Below are 25,088 nucleotides of genomic sequence, written 5' to 3'. Positions count from 1 at the left end.
CTCTTCATAGGGAGAGGGCCTAAGCCGGCAGTTGGACATCCTTAGTGCTGCCACGGAGGCAGGAGAGTCTCCCTCCACTGCCGCTGTGCTCACCAGCCGTGAGCCTGGCTTCTGGCTGAGCGGCACTTCACCTGTGGGAGCGAACTGACCAACAGGGGCAGCTCCTGCATTGAGCATCTGTCCCCTGGTGGTCAGTGTGTGTCATAGCGACCAGTCATTCCACCGTTTGCTCGATTTGCATATTAGCCTTTCATAATATAGGATATTTAGGATATTGTGCATAAACAACCATGCCATCTGTGACTAGGGTTTTACTTCTTCATTTCCGATCTTTAGGCCTTCCCCCGCCTCCTTATCTAATCACCACCTAGGATCTCCAATAAAACATTGAACAGAAATGGTGGGAGTGGGTACCCTTACTTACTTCCAATCTTGGGGAAAAGATTCAGTATTTTATTAAATACTAGAGGCCCGGTGCACAAAAATTTGTGCACTCGGGGGGGGGGGGGGGTCCCTCAGCCCGGCCTGTGCCCTCTCGCAGTCTGGGACCCCTCGGGACATAACGACCTGCTGGCTTAGGCCTGCTCCCAGGTGGCAGAGGGCAGGCCCAATCCCTAGGTGCAGCCCCTGGTCGGGCTCAGAGCAGGGCCAATTGGGGAGTTGGGGCAATGCCTCCTGTCATGCACAGAGCAGGGCAGATTGGGAGGTTGCAATGCCACCCTCAGTCACGCTCAGGGTAGGGCCGATTGGGGGGTTGGGGCACTGCCTCCTGTCACACTCAAGGCAGGGTCGATGGGGAGGTTGCAGCGCCACCCCTGTCACGCACAGAGCAGGGCCAATCAGGGGGTTGGGGCACTGCCCCCTGTCACTCACAGAGCAGGGCCAATCAGGGGGTTGGGGCGCCACCCTCTATCACCCACAGAGCAGGGCCGATCAGGGGGTTGGGGCGCCGCCATGCTCACACTCAGGGCAGGGCTGATGGGGAGGTTATGGCTCTACCCCGTCACACACAGAGCAGGGCCCGTGGGGGTTGGGGGGTTGGGGCGCCGCACCCTGTCACACACAGAGCCGCAGGGCGATCAGGGGTTTGGGGAGCTCCCCCCTATCAGGCCCAGAGCAGGGCTGATCAGGGGGTTGGGGCGCCTTCCCCTGTCATGAACAGAGCAGGGTGGATAGGGAGGTTGTGGCCCTGCCCCCTGTCACACACAGAGCCGCAGGGCGATCAGGGGGTTTGGGCGCTGCCCCCTGTCACGCTGATCCCGGTGCCGGGAGGCCTCACGGCTCCGCTGATCCCGGTGCTGGGAGGCATATTACCCTTTTACTATATAGGGTAGAAGCCTGGTACATGGGTGGGGGCCAGCTGGTTAGCCCTGAAGGGTGTCCTGGATCAGGGTGGGGGTCCCCACTGGGGTGCCTGGCCAGCCTGGGTGAGGGGATGATGGCTGTTTGCAGCTGGTCACACACCCTTCAGGGTGGGGGTCCCCACTGGGGTGCCTGGCCAGTCTGGGTGAGGGGCTGAGGGCTGTTTTCAGGCTGGGGGTAACTGAAGCTCCCAACCGCACCTTTTTTTCTTTTTTTTTTTCTTTTTATTCTGTGCCAGCTTTAGCTTTGAGGCTTGGCTCCAGCTCTTAGGCCTCTGCTGCTGAAAGTAGGTTTCTGGCCTTTGCTTACAATGTTGTGATCCTGCTGGCTGAAGCCTGGCGGACTAAAGCTGGTTTCTGGGGTTTTATTTAGCTTCTATATTTGTTACATAGTTGCTTAGAGTTGCAGCTCAGAGGCCTACAGCGGCAGGCGGGAACGTTGGAATTCTCCGTCACTGAAGCAAGCAAGCCTCATGTTAGTTTCAAGCTGCCTGGCTGCCGGCCACCATCTTGGCTGGAAGTTAATTTGCATATCTCACTGATTAGCCAATGGGAAGGGTAGTGGTCGTACGCCAATTACCATGTTTCTCTTTTATTAGATAGGATAATGTTAGCTGTAAACTTTTTGTAAATGTCTATCATATTGGGGACTTCAAGCTTTTCTTTTCTTTTGGTGGGCCATAACTGAGGTCTGTTTAGTTCTCTTATTCATAGGTGGGCTTCTTGCAGTTTGCCTCCCAGGCGTGTTGTCCAGGGGTCAGTCAGATATTCGGGCAGAGTTTTTAGACAATTTGAATCTCCCCTGTGTCGCTCTCTTCTTTCCTGGGTGATATCCCTTCAATTTCTAACTGACATAGTAGCCCCAAACTGTGTCCTTGGATTCCTTATGCAAGTAAGACTGCACATTTCTACCCAAATTCTAGCTGATCTGGAAAAGCCTCCAAAATGGGAAACTCTTTCAGTACATTTTTTTTTTCTTTCAGATGTCCACTCTCTTCCAAATCTGTCTACTTCTAGTGACTCTCCAGTGTTTTCAGATAGTTGCTTTTTAATATAATTTTTCTAATGTTTACAATTATTTCTTTGTGAGAAGTTTGGTCCAGTGTAAATGACTTCAACATTATCAAACATGGAACTTATGTTTTTAAATAATGTGGTCAGAATAGCTTTTATAAGGAATGTGGAATTTAAGCGAAGATTTGGAAGAAGTGAGAAATTAACCAAAGTGACAGTTTTTATTTTTATTTTTTTAAAGGATTCAGGCAGACAGAGGAGAGCTAATCGAGGTGGGAAAAACCTGATATGTTAGATCAGGGGTGAGGAACGTCCAACCTGCGGGCCACATAAGGCCCTCGAAATCATTTGGTCTCACCCTGCCTAGGCATTGAGGATGAGTTAATTAAATGTTTAACCAAATATAACAGGCTAATTTTTAAGATGATAATTTTGTATGGCCTATGAATGATGTTATAAATATTCAAATGGCCCCTGGCAGAATAAAGGTTTCCCATCCCTGTTAGAGGAACAGTAAAAAGGGCAGGGTTTTGAGGAGAGTGGTGTGAGCTGACATGCCTTTCAAAACTATAACGTCTGCTATTTTGTGAATAGATTGTATGGATGCAAGAATAGAAACAGGGAATTAATTAGGAGGCTGTTACTAGAATTCACAGGAGAGATAATGGCCTCTCAAACCAAAGCAGTATCAATGGACACAGTGAGAGCAGTGACATGCTCAGTATGTTACGAAGGAAGAGCCAACAGATTTTCCAGTTTATTGGATACTGGATATGAAAGAAAGGGAGGTGTTCAGAATGACGCCAGGTTTTTTCGTTAAGTTGTACAAAAGGTGGAACTGTCATCAGCTAAGATGGAAAAGGCAATGGGTGGATCAGTTTAATATGACAAGGTTGTGCCCTAAAACACTCACACTCATGAGTGAGAGATACAATTAAATAGCTAATGTGATCAATGAAATGAACTAATGTACTGAGAACTTTTTATAGCAGCTCTGTGGGAGAGCAGAGGAGAAAAAGTATTTCAATTTTTGATAAGCGAATAAGTAGCAATATATCAATGAATCGAAGCATTAATTTGACCTCATATCTCATTTGAGGAGTTCATCCATTACCTAAATTATGTTCTTTTTCTTTCATATAGGAAACCATGATATTTTGGATTTCAATGTGCTAGTGCTTCAGGGAAATGGCATGTGCATGTGTGTTTAATATTTTCTTTTTTATGTCATTTGGGATGAAGCTTGGCACTAATGACTATTTTTAACACTAACCAAGCCCTTTTCATCTGTAATGATAGAAATATTTAATGAAAGCCTATTTGTGAAAATATAGTAAAACATAAATTTAAATATGCAAGCTTATTGAGGCAAAGACTTATCATCTGGGTGTCCCCAGATCTCATTGGTATTGTTTTATTTTATAGACTTTTCCCTACACTAGGCCAGCCACTCTGGCCCTGTACTTGTCTCTTCTCTTACAGCAGTTAAATGCAGCCATTGGTCAAGAGCATTTTGTCTTACTATTTTTGTGTTAAGAAAAAGAAAAGAATAATGATTTATAAGTGATCTGGTTATAGGTCCTCACATTTCATGTTCCATACCTCCAAATAAAAAAACAATTGTAAAATTAGACCAATTTTATTTACTTTTCAGACCATGTGGATGAGCGAACAGTATGCAATGGAATTGCCCCTGAAAAAGATGTAGATGGATTTCATATTATCAATATTGGAAGACTGTGCCTTGATCAGCATTCTCTCATACCTGCCACTGCCAGTGCTGTTTGGGAAATAATCAAAAGAACAGGTTGGTAATTTGTGCTACAGGACGTGGGTGCTAAGAGCCAAACCGAGAACTCGTGCATTGCCTTGATGGAACCCCTTCAATCCCACTGATTCTGTAGAAAGATATAAAGTTCTGTAAGGCAAGGAATAATCCAAAATAAGATATACTGGGCTTACAGGTAACCGCGAATTTTTTAATAGTAGGTTTGCCTCCCTACTTTTAATCTAAAAACAATGTATTATATTTTTCCTTACCTTTAAAAACAGAATGTGCTGAATATATTTGAATCATCTGTAATGACCTAGGTTTTTATTACAAACATTTACCCTTGAATTGTGCTCTAAATGCCATTTGTAAATTGACCCCTACATGAGTGGTTCTCAACCTTCCTAATGCCGTGACCCTTTAATACAGTTCTTCATGTTGTGGTGACCCCCAACCATAAAATTATTTTCGTTGCTACTTCATAACTGTAATTTTGCTACTGTTATGAATCGTAATGTAAATATCTGATATGCAGGATGTATTTTCATTGTTACAAATTGAACATAAAGCATAGTGATTAATCACAAAAACAATATGTAATTATTTATGTGTTTTCTGATGGTCTTAGGCGACCCCTGTGAAAGGGTCGTTCGACCCCCAAAGGGGTCGCGACCCACAGGTTGAGAACCGCTGCCCTACATTAACTGACCTCTAAGGCCGTGGTTGGCAAACTGTGGCACACGAGCCACATGCGGCTCTTTGGCCCCTTGAGTGTTGCTCTTCCTAAGCCTTAGGAGTACCCTAATTAAGTTAATAACAATGTACCTACCTATATAGTTTAAGTTTAAAAAATTTGGCTCTCAAAAGAAATTTCAATCATTGTACTGTTGATATTTGGCTCTGTTGACTAATGAATTTGCTGACCACTGCCCTCAGGCAATATGGTGTCAATCAGTGTAGAGGCAAACATCTCTGTACACCTGTGAGAGCTCCACCACTGTCACTTCCATTTCTGACAGCATCTCCTTTCTAATCTACTGTTTTCCAAACGAAAGAGAAAATTTACAAAGGAAAGCAAATCCTAGAATTATACTCTGATAATGTTAGTATTTGAGAAAAAACAACACCCTTAATTCTAACTTCTTCATTTTACTTATGAGAAACTATGCCCTAAAGTGGTAAATAATGTTAAATCTGCAAGTTTTATCTTTCATACCTCTTAAGTCCCTAAGTTTAGTGCTGCTCTCCTGTGAAGTAAAGTGCATGAGCTTTGTGGAAAATACTGCCCCCACTTTATTTTGTTCCAGTTGTGCTCAAAGTGTTATTGCCAATGAAACTTGACATTGTTGTACTTTACTTTGTAATTAGCAGTTAATATATTTAAGTCTCAGTACTTCTAACTCTTCATGTAAACCTTAGTATTTAAAAAGCAATTTAATGGCAACTTGAAAATATTTGTGATTTCTTTTTCATGAGGACATAATCAGAGAGGAAGTGACAAATCCAAGAGTTATAAAATAAATATTTATAAATAATGAATGTGGACACATTATAGACAAGCCATACAATAATCCAAATTTAATTAGAAAATGTTAAAGAATGTTTCAGTTGGCTGTTCAAATGTGTATTTGCTTCTTGTTGATTATTTAAATCAAACTCTGTGTTTTAAGGAATTGAAACATTTGGGAAAAATGTGGTTGTGGCTGGAAGATCCAAGAATGTAGGGATGCCCATTGCCATGCTTCTACACACTGATGGAGAACATGAACGACCAGGAGGTAGGTGGGACCTTTGAGATTTTATATACCTTTACAACTTTTTTACTTCTTAAATTAATAAAAGCTAGATACTTGAAATTGTGACTTAGTGTATTTGTAGGTTTTGCAAATGAAGGTGTCCTTTATTCCTCATCTAATGACATGAGCACATTGAAAGTGAGGAAAGGAATTACTGGAAATATGTGGCCTCTTTGTTTCTATTTTTTCTTTTGGCTATATATACTTTCTTCAGATCATTAACAATGTGGATATTAAGAAAAGTGGGAAGCCAGTAGCTACATAAAATCTCATGATGGACATCTGTATGCTCTCTTTCTCTCTCTCACACACACATACACACATGCACAACAGCAATGCATAGATATATAGATTTCTTATTATTAATTTTAGAGAATTTCAGTTTCCTGATCTCAAATTTTCAAATACTTGTTTTAGGATCTGGATTGACATAATGCATATGAAATAATTTTTTAAACTACAAAGCCCTCTGAAAAAGTAAGCCCAATGATAATACATTACTTATCTAAAATGGTGAATGATAAAGACTTTAAAATATTGCTTTTTCTTCCTGGTTCTAAGGATTTAAATATTGCCACAAAGCAAAATGTGTATGTGGATCACAGTAAATTAGAGCCTGAGAGTGACTCCAGGTAACTTTAAAAAGCCTTAGTTTTGAAAAGCAGAAAGCTCTTCAATAAGAAAGGCCAAATCTTGTGGAATGAACAATTTTCATGATAATTGTCTACAAAGTTACATTTTAGTTTTGCTATTCACTTCTAACTTAATCTATTGGGGCTTATCTATCTTTTTCAGTATAATAAAATATCGATTCAGAGTTGCCTTTATGTGATAGTTTCTACATTAAACACGGTAAAACAACCAGGAAAGTTCACCTAGGTATACTATTATTGTTGGAAAATCCTGCCCAAGAGCTAATAAGCAGTTTTTTCATTTTCAACATTTCATTTGATCTCATCAGTAACATAACAATTACATAGCTAACATAGCTTAGACTTGCACAGAACCTTCTCATAAACTATCTTAATTAGTTCTCAACAATTCTGGCATCCTATCTAATAAAAGAGCAATATGCAAATTAACCATCACTCCCTCACTCTGGCGCAAAGATGGCGACAGCCACAGAGCTGGAGTGAGCAGAGGCTTGGGTTGCCCCCGGTGATGGAGGAAGCCAAGCTTCCCACCTGCCCTGGCCGGCCCTGAGCTCCGCTCAAGGCTACAGAGTTTCAATTATAGAAGATAAATAAATCCCAGGTACCTATTCCAGCTGGTGGTGGCCTCTGCTCAAGGAGGGCCTTGGCAACCCAGGCTTTGAGCCAGACCAAGGCTAAAAAGTTTCAATTATAGAAGTTAAATAAATCCCAGATACCTGCTTCTAGCCCGCGGGTGTGGCCAGCCTGAGAACAGCCATCAGCCCCTCACCCAGGCTGGCCAGGCACACCAGCAGGACCCTCCCACCCTGAAGGGGCTGTGGCCAGCCTGAAAATAGCCATCAGCCCCTCACCCAGGCTGGCCACACCACCATGGGGTGAGGGTCCCCACTGGGGGGCTTGACCAGCCTGCAAACAGCCATCAGCCCCTCACCCAGGCTGGCCAGGCACCCCAGCGGGACCCCCACCCTGATCCAGGGCACCCTTCAGGGTAAACCAGCTGGCCCCCACCCATGCACCAGGCCTCTATCCTATATAATAAAAGGATAATTTGCAAATTGACCCTAACAGCAGAACGACTGGGAATGACTGGTCACTATGACACACACTGACCACCAGGGGGCAGACGCTCAATGCAGGAGCTGCCCCCTAGTGGTCAGTGTGCTCCCACAGGGGAGGCTATGCTCAGCCACAAGCCAGGCTGATGGCTGCCAGCATAGCGGTGGTGGTGGGAGCCTCTGCCGCCTCCTCAGCAGCACTAAGGATGTCCGACTGCAGCTTAGGCCTGCTCCCCGCTGGCAAGTGGACATCCCCCGAGGGCTTCTGGGCTGCCAGAGGGATGTCTGACTGCCAGCTTAGGCCCGATCCCCTGAGAAGTGGGCCTAAGTCAGTGGGTGGATATCGCCCGAGGGGTCCCAGACTGTGAGAGGACACAGGCTGGGCTGAGGGACCCCCCCCCCCCCCCGAGTGCACAAATTTTTGTGTACTGGGCCTCTAGTATATTAATATAATTTGCATTTTGCAGCTACAGGAAATGAGCTTTAGAGACTTCAGGTGACTTACCCAAGGTCACTCTGGTAGGGGAGAGCTGGGAGCTGAGTACTGACTGTGTGTTTTGGAGGATAGACTTGGAGTCAGACCCTTCTCCTGCCAAGCCCTGTGTCCTTGGACAAGTCATTTAATCTGTGTAAGCCTCTACTTCCTCATCTGTAAAATGTGTATAATATTAATATATCCTTCATTGGATTATTGTGAAAATTAAATAAGATATGACAGCAAAGCACTAATTACAGTACCTGACACAGTGAGTTAAATAAACCCTTGGTATAAATGAACTGTGGCTATTATGATTATTCCCATTATTATGCTCAATTTAATGATCTGTGGCCATACTAATCATAAAATTTAGAGTAACATGATCCAAGATTAATAATGTATTTTTCACCTTCATTTGAAAATATTTTTTCTCTGTCAAGTTTTAGGTTTGCTTTATTTTAGGTCAAATCTAGTCTTTGTTATAATAATTTCATAAATGTAGAATGGGAATTTATAAAGCATATAAAGTATTTTATTAGAAATATGACATCATTATACTACAAACCATACTTTGTATACTTTTTCTTATAGATATCAATATATTGTATGCTAATTTCTTTATATATTTTAATTTTTAATTATTTGTCTAAGAAAATCAATTTACCTTTTATTCATTTAATTTTAAATTAGACACTCCTATGTCATAAAACATAGTAAGTTTATAAACATTTTATACTTTGTGTTATGAAATATTCTCACTTGAACGCCTGTTAAAAATTGAATTAAAGTGGAATTAGTTATATAATAGTGGTTACTTACAAACCAGTTGATTGAATTTGCATTTATTATAGTGGCACCTAGGTGCCGTTATAATTACAGTATCTAAAGGGTAATAAATTATATTAAAAATTATGTTGGACAATTTGTAACATGAGTGGTGTTTAAGCGCATGCATATTTAACAGGAGTGTGCTGACATACATGATTAATATACTGAATTTTTGAGAGCTGCTTACTGAAGATTTGGAGTCTGTGGGAAAGTAATATTTCAAATGCCCGTGTCTGTTGGAGCAGTAATTATATGTAATAACTACGTGTGCATTGTTGGCTAATAGCAATAATGCAGGAGGATTAACTTGGCCAATTCAGATCTATAGAACTTGTTCTCATGACACTCACACTGTACTTATTTGCCAGAAGAAATTCAGGACCCTAATGACTCATTGTATATTAAAGCCATAGATAATTGCACTAGAAAAATGGCCATACTGCAATTTAGCTTGATATAATATGTGTCTACTCGGGGCTAGTTTTTAGTTCTTGATTATTTAGGACATGGGTTCCTGCTGTTTTGTGAGAAATCGCTGCTTTTAATTTATCAAGGGCTTGAAATATGTAGAGGACTAAGCATGTGCTAAAATTGTGAAATAAATGGGTAGTGCTGGTACTTGATGCAGCAGGGTATTAAAGGTGAATTCCTTCTGCTGAGCATACATCACCACAGAAGCCTTTGCAGACAATATGGCATTGGAGCCACTATGCAGTTTATAGAGAGTAGATGAGAAATAGTTCCTGTCCTCCAAGAGCTTATAGTCTTGAGGGTGGTGGTGGGCATGTTATATAAGTATGGATGATTTAAATTATATTCAGTGGCACAAAATGAAATTTGGCATCCATAAGCGAACATTCCAGTTGCTTAGGGAAGAGTCTGGTTAATTGGGGAACATAAAGAGACTGAGGATGGAGAGTTTCTTCTCATGAGCCCTGTTCCTTATTAGGATGTTTGAGTACCATTGTGACCACGGTATATTCTTTTTTTTTTTTTTATTTTTTTTTTATTTTTTTTTTAATATTTTTTATTGATTAAGATATTACATATGTGTACCCTCTACCCCCCCTCTCCCCGCTCACCCCCTCACCCCCCCGTTGTCCGTGTCCATTGGTTAGGCCTATATGCTTGCATATAAGTCCTTTGGTTGATCTTTCCCCCTTGCCCCCACCCTCCCCTACCTTCCCTCCAAGGCCCGATAGTCCAATCAATGCCTCTCCGTCTCTGGATCAGTCCTTGTTCATCAGTTTATGTTGTTCATTATATTCCACAAATAAGTGAGATCTTGTGGTATTTATCCGCTCTCCAGTTCCATCCATGCTGTGGCAAATGGTAAGAGTTCCTTTTTCTTCTTCCTCTTCTTAAAGAATACCTTTCAGCTTTTCATATAATGCTGGTTTGGTGGTGATGAACTCCTTTAGCTTATTCTTATCCGTGAAGCTCTTTATCTGATCTTCCATTCTGAATGATAGCTTTGCTGGATAAAGTAATCTTGGTTGCAGGTTCTTGCTATTCATCTCTTTGAATATTTCTTGCCACTCTCTTCTGGCCTGCATGGTTTCTGTTGAGAAATCAGCTGACAGTCGGATGGGTACTCCCTTGTAGGTAACTGACTGTCTTTCTCTTGCTGCTTTTAAGATTCTCTCTTTATCTTTTGCTCTTGGCATTTTAATTATGATGTGTCTTGGTGTGGTCCTCTTTGGATTCCTTTTGTTTGGGGTTCTCTGCGCTTCCTGGACTTGTAAGTCCATTTCTTTCACCAGGTGGGGGAAGTTTTCTGTCATTATTTCTTCAAAAAGGTTTTCAATATCTTGCCCTCTCTCTCCTTCTGGTACCCCTATAATTCTGATGTTGGTACGCTTGAAGTTGTCCCAGAGGTTCCTTACACTATCTTCATATTTTTTGAATCTCTTTTCTTTTTTCTTTTTCGGTTGGGTATTTTTTGTTTCTTTGCATTTCAAATCTTTGACTTGATTCTTGGGATCCTCTTGTCTGCTGTTGGAGCTCTGTAAAGTATTCTTTATTTCAGTCAGTGTATGCATAATTTCTAATTGGTCCTTTTTCATGACCTCCATGGTCTCACCATACTCCTTGAGGGATTCATTAAATTTATCGGCGGTTTCCATAAAATTCTTGAAAAACCTTATAAACGTGGCCTTGAACTCTATATCCAGTCGTCTGGCCTCCTCCGTTTCTGCCAATTGTGACCTGTTTCTTTGTCTCCACATTTTGGCTGCTTCCCTGTGTTGATAGAGTGGCCTGCGCGCCAGGTGTCCTGTAGGGCCCAGTGGCTCAGCCTCCCCAGTTACCCGAGGTGGACACTCTTGGTGCACTCTTGGTGCCTCGCTTGTTGTAGGATCACTGGGAGGAATTGACCTCCAGGCCAATTGGCTGTGGGAAGCAGCTGTGTCTGAAGTGGGAGAATGGTCCCCCTCTGACCACTGGGTACAGTGGCTCCTGGATCTAAGGAGGTGCTAATTCAGCCCCTGCCTGAGGCCACACAGCAGGAACTATGAAGAGGCTCAGCTGTGAAGCAATGCAAGCCGCTGCGGGGGCCTTGGGCCTTCTCTTGGAAGTTCCGGGTCTGGCTGGCCAGGCTGCAGTTAGGTAATTATCAGGTTGCAAAGTTCTGGGGCATTCACATGCAAAAGCCTCTGCCGCAGCCCGGGTGGGGCGGGGCCTCAGGGAGTCAAAAGGCGTAGAAAGAAGCTATGGCTGATTCTCCGCGCCCGGAGTCGCGCGTCTCAGTGTCCCGGTAACGGCTGCAAGCACCTCTGAGGGAAAGCGGCCCCCCAAGTTCGCCCGCTGCTGCCTGAGAGAGCAGCCTCTGCCCGTATGAGTCCTAAGTCCCCAGAGACTTCCCAGAACCGGAGTTCAGAGCAGTCGGGAGCTTGTGATTCAAAAAGACAGCCGCGTCCTCAGGTGCCACCCCCTTTCCGCGCGGGAGCCGCCGCGTACCTCTGCACTCAGCCTCCGCAGCTCCTCTGGCTCTCAGCGTGCTTTTCTTTTCTTCTAGTTGTAGAAATTACACTCAGCCAGCCTTCCTGTTGTTTTGGACGATGTTTGCTCCGTCCTTTGGGCTAATTTTCAATTGTTGTGGGAGGCGACTATTTCCCGGTGTTTATCTATGCCGCCATCTTAGTTTCTCCATCCCACGGTATATTCTTTTAACTTCTTTGTATGGAGTAACCTCCTTTCAGTATGAAAACAAAATACCATTGGCTTTAGCATAGTCTTTATTTTTAACTTTACTGTGAGGAAGTGAGAGAGTTCTGCAATTTCTCTAAAACAGTTTTTTTGCCCTTCAGATAACAAAGAGCCATAATGACCAAAACATTATGATTCTGTCACCAAATGGATACAGAATATGATTTTATTTCAAATTCTTTTAGAGAATTAGCAAGTTTCTTCCTGCATATGTTTATGTTTTTATATAGGACATCTCATCTAAATAGATCCCTAAATGGCATGGCCACAACGAGGGTTATATGTGCGTCCTTTAACTAAAAGGTTGTGGTATCATTTGAGTGGCATTGATGCTGGGACTTTTTAAAGGAGCATTTTAAAAGGGCCAGCAACCAATTGCTGTTGCTTACAGTTCTATGGACCCAGGGGTGTTATTGGTTTCATTCAGGCAGCATGCACTTGGTGCTTATTCTCTGTGATGTTTCCTGGACTTGGTAGTCAGCATTTTCAGGGTTCATCTTTGGACACTGTTTTTTCAGACACTGCTTCTGCACTGTTGTTCAGCTTTTGCACTCAAGCTGCCCTTCGGTTGCAACTTTCTGTATATCAGGTACTTTTTATTCAAGGAGCACCCTGTGCCAATGGAAAACCTCAAGATATTTTGCTAGTAGAATGCCTTTTCTTTTTGAAAATTGGCTCCAGATGGGAAAATGAACAGTTTTGCCAGCCAAGAGCATTATCTCCAACCTACAGGAGGTGCCTTCAGGTAGCAAGACAGGGGTGGATGTTCAAGGCAGTGCCACATGCTGTGTGTTGTAAGTGTGATTAAGATCCGTTCAGTGCCAGGTGAGGCCGGGCACTCTAGGGTTTCAAAGAGAGGAGCCAAATAGGATCACCTAGAAATGCAGAGGTCATGCAGAGCGATCACTACTGAGACTCTTAGCCTTGGCAGTGGAGTGGGATGCTGCCTCTGTGGAATGAACCATTGTCAAACTGGGGCAGGGAGGTTGGCAGGCATTTTTCTCTGCTCTCCCGCATTCTATGATGCTAAGTTAGAAATTCTCATGATGAGATACTAGGATATTATGTTTTGTGATGCTTCTATGTTGATTAGACTTTACTGAATTGTAGCTTTGAGTTTGCCTACTGGAAAGCAATAGAAAAATACAAATACTTGTTCAAGTCTCCTTTTCTGAGCTGCACAGTAAGAGTACTGTCCCATTTCAACATCTCCAGAATTCAGCCAGATAGGATGTGAAAAACACAATACTTGGAAAAAATGTATTCTCACTTCAAACAATGGAGATTATTACACTGTTGAAACTAGCATTAAACATTATTTAAAATGTAGAGTGAAGTCCAAATCTTTCTCTTTCCCTTTCATTTTCTTTTTTGCCATGGCCTCAGAGGCATTTATTATATTACCAGCACAAACCATCCTTTTTCTAAAATCTGTATGCCTAATTGTTGGAGGCACCACTCATAAGGCTATTGTGGTCTGCTCCAACCTACCTTTTCAGCCATTCCTCTTGTTATTTTCTCTCTGGTACCTTATGCAGAAGCCCCAAAGAACTACACATTGTTTCCCAAACACATTATCTCTTCCATGCCTCTTTGCTACTGCACACTCCATTGCATGCCAATTCCCATTACGCACCAGCTTTCTTCTCACGTCTCACCATCTTTCAACATGTGGCCCAAATCTTCTAAGTTTTGCACATTGTCTATGCTGTAGACACAATACTAGACCTGTTGTATATTGTTATCTATCTGTTCCCCTTTCTTACACACATGGGAAATGTGAAATTCTCAATTCTTTTTTTGTATCTCTGAAATTTAGCACAGGACTTGGTATGTTATAATATAACTAGTCAGTTAATAAAATTTTATTTAGTGCCTCCTATGTGCCAACTACTGTACCAGCATTATAGAAAATATGGCCACAGGCAAGGGTTTTAAAATAAAATAATGTCATTTATTGAAAAAAAATTCCTGTATAGAAGCAAGGAGGGAGAGAAGCTAGGTACTTACCACACACAAATTTCTTAATATTATAAAATTATAGGCATTTATGTAGAAGCATTACTTAAAATTCCCTTTCCCCAAGAGTCAGCTCACAGGGGTGGAGGGTGCCTCATCACCATCAGGAATGGGAGAGGAGATGTCAGGACACTGGGAAGGGAGGGCAAGTGGTTGCTGACGGCATTCATTGAAAGAGGTCACAGTGTTTTCCAGTAAAACATCTAGAGTCTATCATTTTGTTTAGACTAACTTGTTTTCCTTCGAGCTGCTGACATATAATGCTGTATTCTTACAGATGGACTGATTTCTTGGTGACTAAGCACAGGGCATATTATGGTGACTAAGTCAAATATTGCCCTGTCCTCTTAGGCTTATAATCTATTAGGAAAGACAGCCATTAAACAAGTAGCTATGAATGATTAATCATTGTAATTGTGCAAAGTGCTGCAAAGGAGTAGAATCTATACTAATAAAAGGGTAATATGCTAATTAGGATGGACATCTTCTGGACATCCATCTGGACAAAGCCACAGTGGCTGTGAGGCCTGGGCTCAGGCAGCTGTGGACTCAGGCAGCTGTGAGGCCCGGGGCTCATGGAAGCCGTGGGCTCAGGAAGCTGTGGGCTCAGGCAGCTATGGGCTCAGGCAGCCGTGAGCCCCGGCGGCTGTGAGGCCCAGGGCTCAGGCCTAGCAGCCACTGCGGACTGCAGTGGCAGCAGCAGTGGGGTGATGAAGGTGGCACCTTCCCCTGATCAGCCCAGTCACCTCCCACAGAGGAGTGGGCCTGAGCCATCAGTAGGACATCCCCTGAGGGCTCCTGGACTGTGAGAGGGGGCATGACAGGATGAGGGATTCCCCCCTCCAGTGCACAAATTTTCATGCACCAGGCCTCTAGTTTTCTATAATAAAAAGCTTAGTTGAAGGAAGGGATGAACAATTTCTAATTATAGTTATATATGAAGGTTAGCCCCCTTTTTTTGTCTACCTTCTGTTACTGTTGTATTTTTATTATTTACCTTCTGTTACTAATTTTCATTTCTTACCTCACAAGCAAAAATAAAAAATCTCCTACTTGTAGTTATTAAAAATATCTAAAATCTAGAAGAAAAATATGTACTCTCTACAAAAAAAATAACTCATGCCATAATTATAAATGATGATCTGATGACTTAAAATTTTTAGTTAATGCCAAACAGTGTTATTTTATGTTACTAAATGCTAAAAAAAATAGAGTAGGCCCCATTTTCTTTGATCAATAAATATCTCTGAAGTTTCTTCTGTTTTATTATTCTTGTAGTTTTTTGCTCTTCTTTTATCTAAGGTCTTTTTCTGTTTCCCCGTGTAAATTTTTCTGTAGATTCTAAGGACTTCCCAGAATTGCTTTCATTTTCTCCTCCCCTCATCACAGTTCTGATTTAACCTCTTACCTACATCATCCTTCAGCATCCCAAATAGTCATTGTTCCCTCCTACTCACCCATTATTTCTCAGCTCAGGTGGAACTTCCATTAGCAGGCTTTTCTGATCATCCCTCCCACCCCACCCCACACACCACTATAGCCATACTGAAGAACTTTTCTTTACAACATTTATCAGTTTGTAATTGTCACTTATTTGTGTCATTATTTGATTAATGTTCACCACACTCACTGGACAATTAATTTCACAAGAGCGAAGACCAGATCTGTGTTTCTTCCCATTTTATCTTCAGCACCTAACTGTCTAAAAAGTCTGTGCAATAAATGAATGAGTAATTTACCTTAATTGTAGGCCAAGGATATCATAAAAGGTTTAATACAGCTATTTCTAAGTTGTATTATTAAGAACACTAACATACCACAAGATCTTAAGTAGGTTTTAATTTTTAAAAAGAGGAGAGGAATTTGTCAAATTGGTTTGAGAAATCTGTATTAAACAGAACCAAACTTAACTTGGCTGTGGTCGTTCCCAGAGGCTTTGCTATGGTAATATGGGAAGGACTGCATCTCTGAGAGAATAATAATATTTAGTATTGGACCTGGAAGTATTTGTTTTTTCCCCAAAGTTATATATTTGCTGTGTTTGTACTAGTATGCCCCAGAGGAAGGATAACTGAGAGGGCAGTAACAGCAGAGAGTTCTTTAAGATGTGTGCATTTTCTCTCTCAAATGCAAGAGCCTTGGGAATGCTTAGTAGTATTTAGCTTTAGTCTATGACTTTGTAAGCATGTTTACAGAATCAGACATTCTAGTAAGATTCCTGAGTTTATTTTCTTTTTTCTTTTTTTTTAAAATATATTTTATTGATTTTTTACAGAGAGGAAGGGAGAGAGATAGAGAGTTAGAAACATCGATGAGAGAGAAACATCGATCAGCTGCCTCCTGCACATCTCCCACTGGGGATATGCCCGCAACCCAGGTACATGCCCCTGACCGGAATTGAACCCGGGACCCCTCAGTCCGCAGGCCGACGCTCTATCCACTGAGCCAAACCGGCTTCGGCTTCCTGAGTTTATTTTCATCAGTTAATCTTGAAAAGCAGGAAATAAATGCAAGAATTAAATAAAACTTTAACAAACAGACCCCATACACACACCTTTTAGTCAGAACAACTAGGAAAGGAAGAGCAATACTTTGGCTCATGCTCTCACTTGCCCCCTGTCGCATGGCTGAGCTGGCTGGTTCATTTTGTCTAGGCTTCAGGGGGGTCTGATTGCTTTAAAATTTAGTTGATTTTTTTTTTTTTTTTTTTTTTTTTTTTTTTGTAGCTAAAATCTGTTTCATAATCATGAGTACTGCCCTCAACCCTGACCTGGCAATTTGGTACCATGAGCATTTGGTCACCTGGGGAATTTATTCATTTGGATACCAATACATTCCATTCCTATTAATCGAAGAGAATGATCCTAAAAACATAAGACTTTAAAACTCCTACTTTCATGTATAACTGCCAAGTTGCTCACACCACAGTTGCAGTCTAGAGTGGTGAAGATTGGCGCCTGGGGCATGAAAGCCTGGTATGAAGGAGCACAAGTTCTCTCGTCACATTGACAGAGGTCACATTCTGCTTCTGCATTTTCCTGTTTGATAAGGATATACGAGGGTCTTGGGAGAATTAAATGAGCTAATATCTTTAAAGATCTTAGTATTTACACATAGTAAGTACTCAATACATATTCGCTGCTATGGTGCACTTATTCTAAAAAGTATTTAAGGTGGGCCATAGTAATATCTAAAACACAATGCCAATGAGAAATAGGGAAGAAAAATTTAAAGGAAAGCTGGGACTGAAATGGAGCCAAGAATATGGCTACTGCTAAAACTGGACATATCATTAAATCTTCACAGATATGTTCTTAGTGCAAATCACATTGCTTTTTATATACTGGTGCTGGATATATATTTGGCGAATTTATTTAATTAAATATAAATTATGCTTGCTATATGATTGGATCAGTAATTTTATCCTGAGAGCTTTTTAGCAGGAAAAAAAAATAACTAGTTACTCAATAAAGTGTCTTTAAGATTAAATATAAACACATGCTCAGGATAAATAAAACATATTCTGATATTAAGACCGAAGAGTAATTTCTCCTGAGGGTCCTTTTAATCAGGAAACTATGTAATGGACTGAATAATATGTATAACATGCTTTAAAATTTAATTAAATGGCAAAATTTTATAGAACTATTTTTTTTTATTGTTTAAGCACAGATTAAAGCTAACTCTGGCATGAATTTCTCTTATTTCACTAGACATTTCTTCTCATTCTCTGTGTCTGGGTCATTTTTCTTTTCCCAACTTCTAAACCAGTGTTTCTCAGCTCCTGCTCCCTACTGGGATCATCTGGGGGCTTTTTAAAAAATATAGCTCCCTGAACCCGACACAGAACAGTTAAATCATAATATTTACAAGTTGGACTTGAACATTAGTATTTTTTTAAAAACAGAAGATTCTAATGCTCTCAAGGTTGAAGATGAGTGCTCAGAAGATTGGAATGAGCCCAGAGCTTCCCGTTTCATTCCAGAGCCCTTCCATGATCAAATCTGGGCTTCATCTTCTCCCTCATTTCCTACCACTCTCACCCTCCATCTCTGACCCGCAGCCACTACTGCCTTTTGCATTTCTAGAATATGTCATACCTGCTTGTGTGTCAGTGTGTTTGCACTTGGTTTTCCTTCTACCTGGATGCTCTTTTTGAAGTTATTTACATAGTTTGTTTGCTCACTTCTTTCGAATTTCTGTTCAAATGTCCCTGAACACTTTATTAAAATATCACCCATGTTATTACTCTATTCACTTACTCTGCATTCTTTTTTTCTTTGCACTTATTACTATGTACAATTTTATTATCGACATACTAGAGGCCCGGTGCACAAAAATTTGTGCACTGGGTGGGGCGGGGGGGAGGTCCTCAGCATGGACTGCGCCCATTTGCAGTCCAGGACCCCTTGGGGGATGTCCAACTGTCGACTTAGGCCCACTCCCCGGGGGATCAGGCCTAAGCTTGCAGTCAGACATCCTTCTAGCAGCCAGGGAGCCCTCGGGGATGTCCGACTAAAGGCTTAGGCCCCCAAGGGATCAGGTCTAAACAGTTAGTTGGACATTCTTAGTGCTGCCACGGAGGTGGGAGAGGCTCCTGCCACCACCACTGTGCTGGCCAGCCATGAGCCAGCTTCCGGCTGAGTGGAACTCCCTATATGGAAGTGCACTGACCACCAGGGGGCAGCTCCTGCATTGAGCATCTGCCCCCTGGTGGCCAGTACACATCATAGCAACTGGTCATTCTGCCGTTCAGTCAATGTGCATATTAGCCTTTTATTATTATATTATTATTATTATTATTATTATTATTATTATTATTATTATATAGGATGTCCCTATTTCCCCCCTTTTGCCCCCTCTACCCAGTTCTTGCCCCCCACTTCTCTCTGGCCATCACCATCCTGTTGTCTGTGTCCATGGGTTGTGCATATATTTTCTTTGGCTAATCCCTTCTTTAAATTCACTTCTTTAAATTTTTATTTTCAGATAAGTGCTTATAACTGCACTATTATATATTTACTATTATATCATTTAGAATTAAGATATTTTTTAATTGAACCCTTGTATATTTTAGCGCAATTTAATAAATTATGTTAGAAGCAATTAGATTTTTCATGTAATGCAGATACATTTCAATTAATATTTTATTAATTTTTAATTTTTAAATATTTTAATTTGAAATAATCTCATACATGTAAAAAAACTATAAAATACTACAGCAGGGGTCCTCAAACTATGGCCCGCGGGCCACATGCAATACAAATATTGTATTGGTTCCCGTTTTGTTTTTTTACTTCAAAATAAGATATGTGCAGTATGCATAGGAATTTGTTCATAGTTTTTTTTTAAACTATAGTCCAGCCCTGCAACGGTCTGAGGGACAGTGAACTGGCCCACTGTTTAAAAAGTTTGAGGACCCCTGTACTACAGCATATTATATGTACCCTTCACCCAATTTCTTAGGTGTTAATAATTTAAACATAACCATTATACAACTAACAAAATTTGGAATATATTTTTCTTTTAATCTCTTTAATGTTACTTAATCCATTTACTTTGTTTTTGTTAATCTTCATCCAAGGATATTTTTCCATTGAATTTTAGAGAGAGTGAAGGGAAAGGGAGAGACACATTGATTGGTTGCCTCCTGCACATGCTCTGATAGGGACTGGGGATCAAGCCAGCACCTGAGGTACATGCCCTTGACTGGAATCGAACCTGGGACCCTTCAGTCCACGGGCTAATGCTCTATCCACTGAGCAAAACAGGCTGAAGCTTAATTCATTTACTTTTAATCTATATGTGTCTTTATATTTAAAGTGGGTTTTGTTTTTGATTCACCCTCATAATCTGTCCTTTAATTGGTGCATTTATGCCACTGACTTTCATAATGCTTACTGATAGAGTTACTACCATATCAGGCGGCTTCTGGGTCTTCTGGGTCCCGCCCTGCCTTGCCTTTTTTTTTCCTTTTTTTCTAAGACATTTCACTTTATTTAAAAGAAGCCAATATACAGGATATAAAGGGTATGATATTTACAACAGTACAGTAAATAGGTTGCTTTCCTGGTAGGATCAGTAGTCTTTCAGTGAGTATAAGCCCCCCTTCCCTTTGATGCTCGACCCAGCTGGCAGACAAACAGCAACAGTGGGGTGGGATGGGACTGCAGGATAGAAAGTCTCCCTGAAGGGATTAAAAATCACATAGATGCTAAAATGTCCACAAAGGGGTCTTGGGGGTGAGGGGTGCCTCTGCCTCATTCCTTTGAAGGCTTGGCAGCAGGAATGCTGAGGGATTTGCCCCAAACTAACACACGGCCCACCCTGAGCCTGTAAATCTTCCACCCATGGAATATTCCCTTCCTGAGAGAATCAGCCCTAATCCCTCAGCCAGGGCCTGGAGGAGAAGCCCAGGCTATGGGCACAGCCAGGACTATGGATATTTCATTGCCGTACCACTCCCACTCCAGCTGCCTAACAACTCTGCACTGCTCCGCTCGCCCACCTCCCCTGTCACCCCATCAGGACGCTGTGCACAGGAAGGGACACTGGTTTTCCCATGCCCATTGGGAACTGGCTGTTTCTGTTTTCTGGAGTAAAAAGGTTCCTGTGGGTCGGGTAAGGTCTCTGCTTGGCAGAAAGTTCTGAAATAGAGCCACTGACCACACCCACCTCCTCTGGGCATGGAGCAGCTTGGGCCCTCGAAGCTCATCTCTCCAGCAGAACTGAAGGGAAGACCCGTGTGTACCCTTCTGTCCCTCACCCTTCACATGCCCAGAACCATCAGGGTCGCACTTCCTAATTCCTATCACTGTATTTCATTAGTTTCATACTGTTTTACTAATCCTGAATCTAAACAGATTGGTTCAAAAGGAGATCGTTCTATTTTTAGAGTAGCTGGGGCTTTTGGGGCTGGGCTTTGCCTTGCAGCCCGGACCCGTCTATGGGTGGGCCCCGGGCCACAAGGCAAAGCCGGCTGCTGGGGTTTCTGGGGATGGGCCTTGCCTTGCCACCCTGGACCTGCGGATCGGCGGGTCCTGGGCCGCAAGGCAAGGCCGGCTGCTGGGGCTTCTGTGGCCGGCCTGCCGTGGATGGGGGTGCGCTGGCGGCTTGTGCTGTCCCGCCCTGCCTGCAGTATACAAATTAGCCGCCATCTTTGTTGGTGGTTAATTTGCCTATTGTGCTGATTGGCCAGTGGGAGGCATAGAGAAGGTACGGTCAATTACCATGTTTGTCTATTTTTAGATAGGATTATTAGATAGGCTATAAAAGCCTAAGCGACCAGATGACCGGCTGGTAGCTATGATGTGCACTGACCACCAGGGGGCAGACTCTCAATGCCGCAGCTCCCACAGCGGGAGTGCTGCTCAGCTGACAGATGGGCGCCAGACACCGGGCTCACGGCTGGTGAGTAGCTGCAGTGGTGTGAGCCTCTCCTGCGGACACTCCCTTTGTATGCCTGAGTAGTGGCAGCTGCGGCAGGTGCAGCGGGGCCAGGATGAGCAGGAGCGGCACAGCGTGCAGCCCAGACTCGGGCTCCTCCCAGGTCACCTTCTGCTTCACACACTACTTTGTGCTGTGTGGGATCGATGTGGACAGCAGGCTGGAGCCCGGTGAGCTGGTAAGGCTGGGCCGTGGCAATGTGGAGGTCCACTCATCCCTGCAGGCCAGGCCGAGGGACCCCACGTGTACCGGGCCTCTAGTGTATGTGTGTGTGTGTGTGTGTGTGTGTGTGTGTGTATGTTTGCTCATTTGTATATTTTCTTTGTTGAATAAATGCATCCACAATTTCAATTCAATAATTTTTGGCCAAAACTGGGGCAGATTTTAAAATATCTACAGACACTGATGGTCAGGATTCAGTCAGTTGTCCATAAAACTCTTTCTCTCCAAGGAACAATAGGTGTTCAAAAGGACTGAGCTTGAAACTGTATTTGACTAGTTAAAAGTGAAACAATTGGCCAAAGTGTTTGGAAAACAACTGGAAGACTGCTAAACAGCAAGTCAAACCAGCCAGGTCTTGACCAGATAAAGACAGTAAAGCCTACCCCATTTAAAACTCGGACAGAAGGCTTAGACCTGAGTGTTCTGCAACAATATCTAAAATTTAAACAGTTTAATACAGAAAAAGCAGCTGAAGATGAGATAGAAAGCATGCAGTAACTGGAATTCAGAGTCAAGAGAGTGCAGTATTATTTTAAGACTCATTGAGTGCTGTTTTGTTGATGAGTACTGAGTTTTCCTCAATGATTTTTTTTCCCTTTAAACCAGACCATAGAGTGAGTTAATGTGTTGGGAATGACTTAGTTTTTCCTTATCTAGAGAAAGTGACAAAAGAAACCGTACACATGAGATTCCAGCCCTTACTGGGTTTGCCATTTTGCTGTATTTGCTGATGCAGGTACAGTAGGTATTTGAAGTTTTCTAGGCTACCATGATCTCTATAACTTATGCAAAACTGCATAAACAAATAAGTTGCTTAAGACTCTGCTTATAAATTTTTACCTGGGTCTGTGGAATGCTTAGAAATATTAGGTTCTTGCCAAGGCTATTATCATCTGAGCAATAGGACATGAAACTAAGTGAGGGGGAAAAAGTCATCAGAGGGTCAGAGATACACACCATTCTAAGGAGTAACTGTTGCAACTTGTTAGTACTGGTTACCTATGGAAAAAGCTGAGGAGATAGAATGGATTAGGTGCAGCAAGCCAGAGGATTTGTTGAAGAAAAGTAGTGGGATACCAGGACTGGGAATAGGAATGACAAGAGTTTTCACTATGTCAATTAAGACAGGTTAAATGAGAATATAGTTAGCAGGCATCAAAAGTTCAGACAAAACATAATCAGTCACTGAAGTAGTAATCAGTAAAAGTTTATTGTTTATACACCAAATAGATAGTTTGCAAACTAGGAGCCCTCAAACCAAAATATGGATGAGGCTCAGGAGTACTGTATATTGTTCTAAGACAGCTTATATTAGCGAGAAAGCAGGGACTGTTTATTCTTCACAGTGACTGGTTATAGGGTTAGAATTTTTTTTAAATGATAGGGAATTGGTCAATGGTTATCTCATATGAACCTTGGGAAACAGTTCAAATTTTGTTTATGATTTTCAGAGGCATAAGCAAGAAATGATCCAGGTCAAATTAACCTTGTTAAATAAGCTAAGTTAAACTTTGCTTATATGACTAAACTGGTTTTGCCTGCTCAGAGAAATTTCAAGGTTAGTCTCCATTTTTATTTATTATTATTTTTTATTTTATTTTAACACTGGATAGCTAGCTCTCATGACCAGGAACACGTGTTATTTGGTTTTCCATACCCCACTCCCTCAGTCTGTTCCATGCATCCATGCCTCCGGACCTATTTTGTTTGTGAGTTTATTTTGTTCATTAGGTATCACATATAAATGAGATCATGTGATATTTGTCTTTCTCTGACTGGCTTATTACATTTAGCATATTAATCTCCAGGTCCCTCCATGCTGTTGCAAAGGGTAAAAGAGCCTTCTTTTTTATTGCTGCATAGTAGTCCATGGTGTAAATGTACCATAGCTTTTTTATCCAATCATGTACTGGTGGGCATTTGGGCTGTTTCCAGATCTTAGCTATTGTAAAAAATACTGCTATGAACATAGGGGTGCATATATTCTTTCTGATTGGATTTATTTATTTATTTATTTTGCTTTTCTTCTTGGGCCTGCCACTTTTATTTTATTTTTTAATTTCCTTATTGATTAAGTTATTACATATGTGTCCTTATCTCCATATTAACCCCCATTCCCTCCACTCATGCCCTCACCCCCCCTGTTGTCTGTGTCCATTGGTTAGGCCTATATAGGGCCTGCCACTTTTAAAATTTATCCTTTTATTTACTTAAGAAAACTGCATATAGTAAAATTCACTCTTTTAGGTATACAGTTCCACGAGTTTAGACAAATGCATATAGTCATATAACTACCAATAGAACCTTGAACAGTTCTGTCACCATTCAAATTCCCCTGGGCTGATCTTTATATGATATGCGTTCAATGCTTTGTCAAATGCTTTTGTAAATTACTTATTGAAGAGGTGGATGTCTTGGATCTGCTATTTGCAGGATACTTCTGCTGGTAGTTGTAAAGGAGGTACTGGGCAGCCTTCAGATTCCTCCTTCACTTCACAGAATTCAACTACTTCCTTCCTGTTGAAATCCTTCCCTGTGTAAGTCTTTGTGTTCCTTACTGTTGAACTATACTGGGTCTCAGAAGACTTCTCCAGTCTTTCTTCCTATTTTATCTGCTACAGATATTTGCATTTCCATGTGAACTCTTCACCTTCAGGAAGTATATTTTTGCAGTCATTCTCAGAGATCTGTTGTTGCCGAACATCTTGTTATTCTGCCCATTTCTTTGCTGTCTTTCTCCCTGTGGTATGTCTTCTAGTTTTCCTAAAAATAGAGACTATGCCATTTTTGTTGTATGTTATGCAGAAAGGGAAAAGAGAGAATACTGTCTCACACAGCCATGTTCATATCGGGTGTCCTTCCTTTGACCCATCATCACTGCCTCTTACTCCTCTTCGGTGGCTCTCACTTTAAGCACTGAAATCCCGCAGTCTGCTAACCTCTCTTATTCATACATCACTTTGTTAAAGCATGTATGAATACTTTCCCTTATAGCCTAGACTTCTTCATCATTTCTTAAACACATAATTTCAAAGTTGGTTCATTTTTCCTTGCCATTCTTTTGCCTTGGAATTCCTTTTTTTCCCTTCCCTGATTGGTGTACTACTACTCATGCTTTAAGAACTAACAAAGTATATTACCTTTTCTAGGAACCCTTTTTTGACACCTCCTCAAGATGAATGTGGTACCTGCCAAATGAGGCAGAATTAATCTCTAACCTGTCCTGCTACAAGATGTT

At 41.8% G+C, this 25,088-nt stretch overlaps 1 protein-coding gene across 2 annotated transcripts in view; it reads left to right on the top strand.

Moving 5' to 3' along the window:
- Nucleotides 1-25,088, top strand: part of MTHFD2L (methylenetetrahydrofolate dehydrogenase (NADP+ dependent) 2 like) — a 110,793-nt gene that overhangs the window by 28,133 nt on the left and 57,572 nt on the right. For both annotated transcript variants that reach the window (XM_081114022.1, XM_081114021.1), the window contains exons 4-5: nucleotides 4,030-4,182; nucleotides 5,817-5,924. In XM_081114022.1, coding sequence (XP_080970148.1) covers nucleotides 4,030-4,182; nucleotides 5,817-5,924 — 261 coding nt within the window. The remainder of the gene's footprint in view (nucleotides 1-4,029; nucleotides 4,183-5,816; nucleotides 5,925-25,088) is intronic.

The sequence above is a fragment of the Myotis nattereri genome, assembly GCF_964212035.1.
Source record: "Myotis nattereri genome assembly, chromosome: 1".
Lineage (NCBI taxonomy): Eukaryota > Metazoa > Chordata > Mammalia > Chiroptera > Vespertilionidae > Myotis > Myotis nattereri.
The sequence above is the reverse complement of the archived record's forward strand: the minus strand, read 5'-3'. Positions and strand labels throughout refer to the sequence as shown.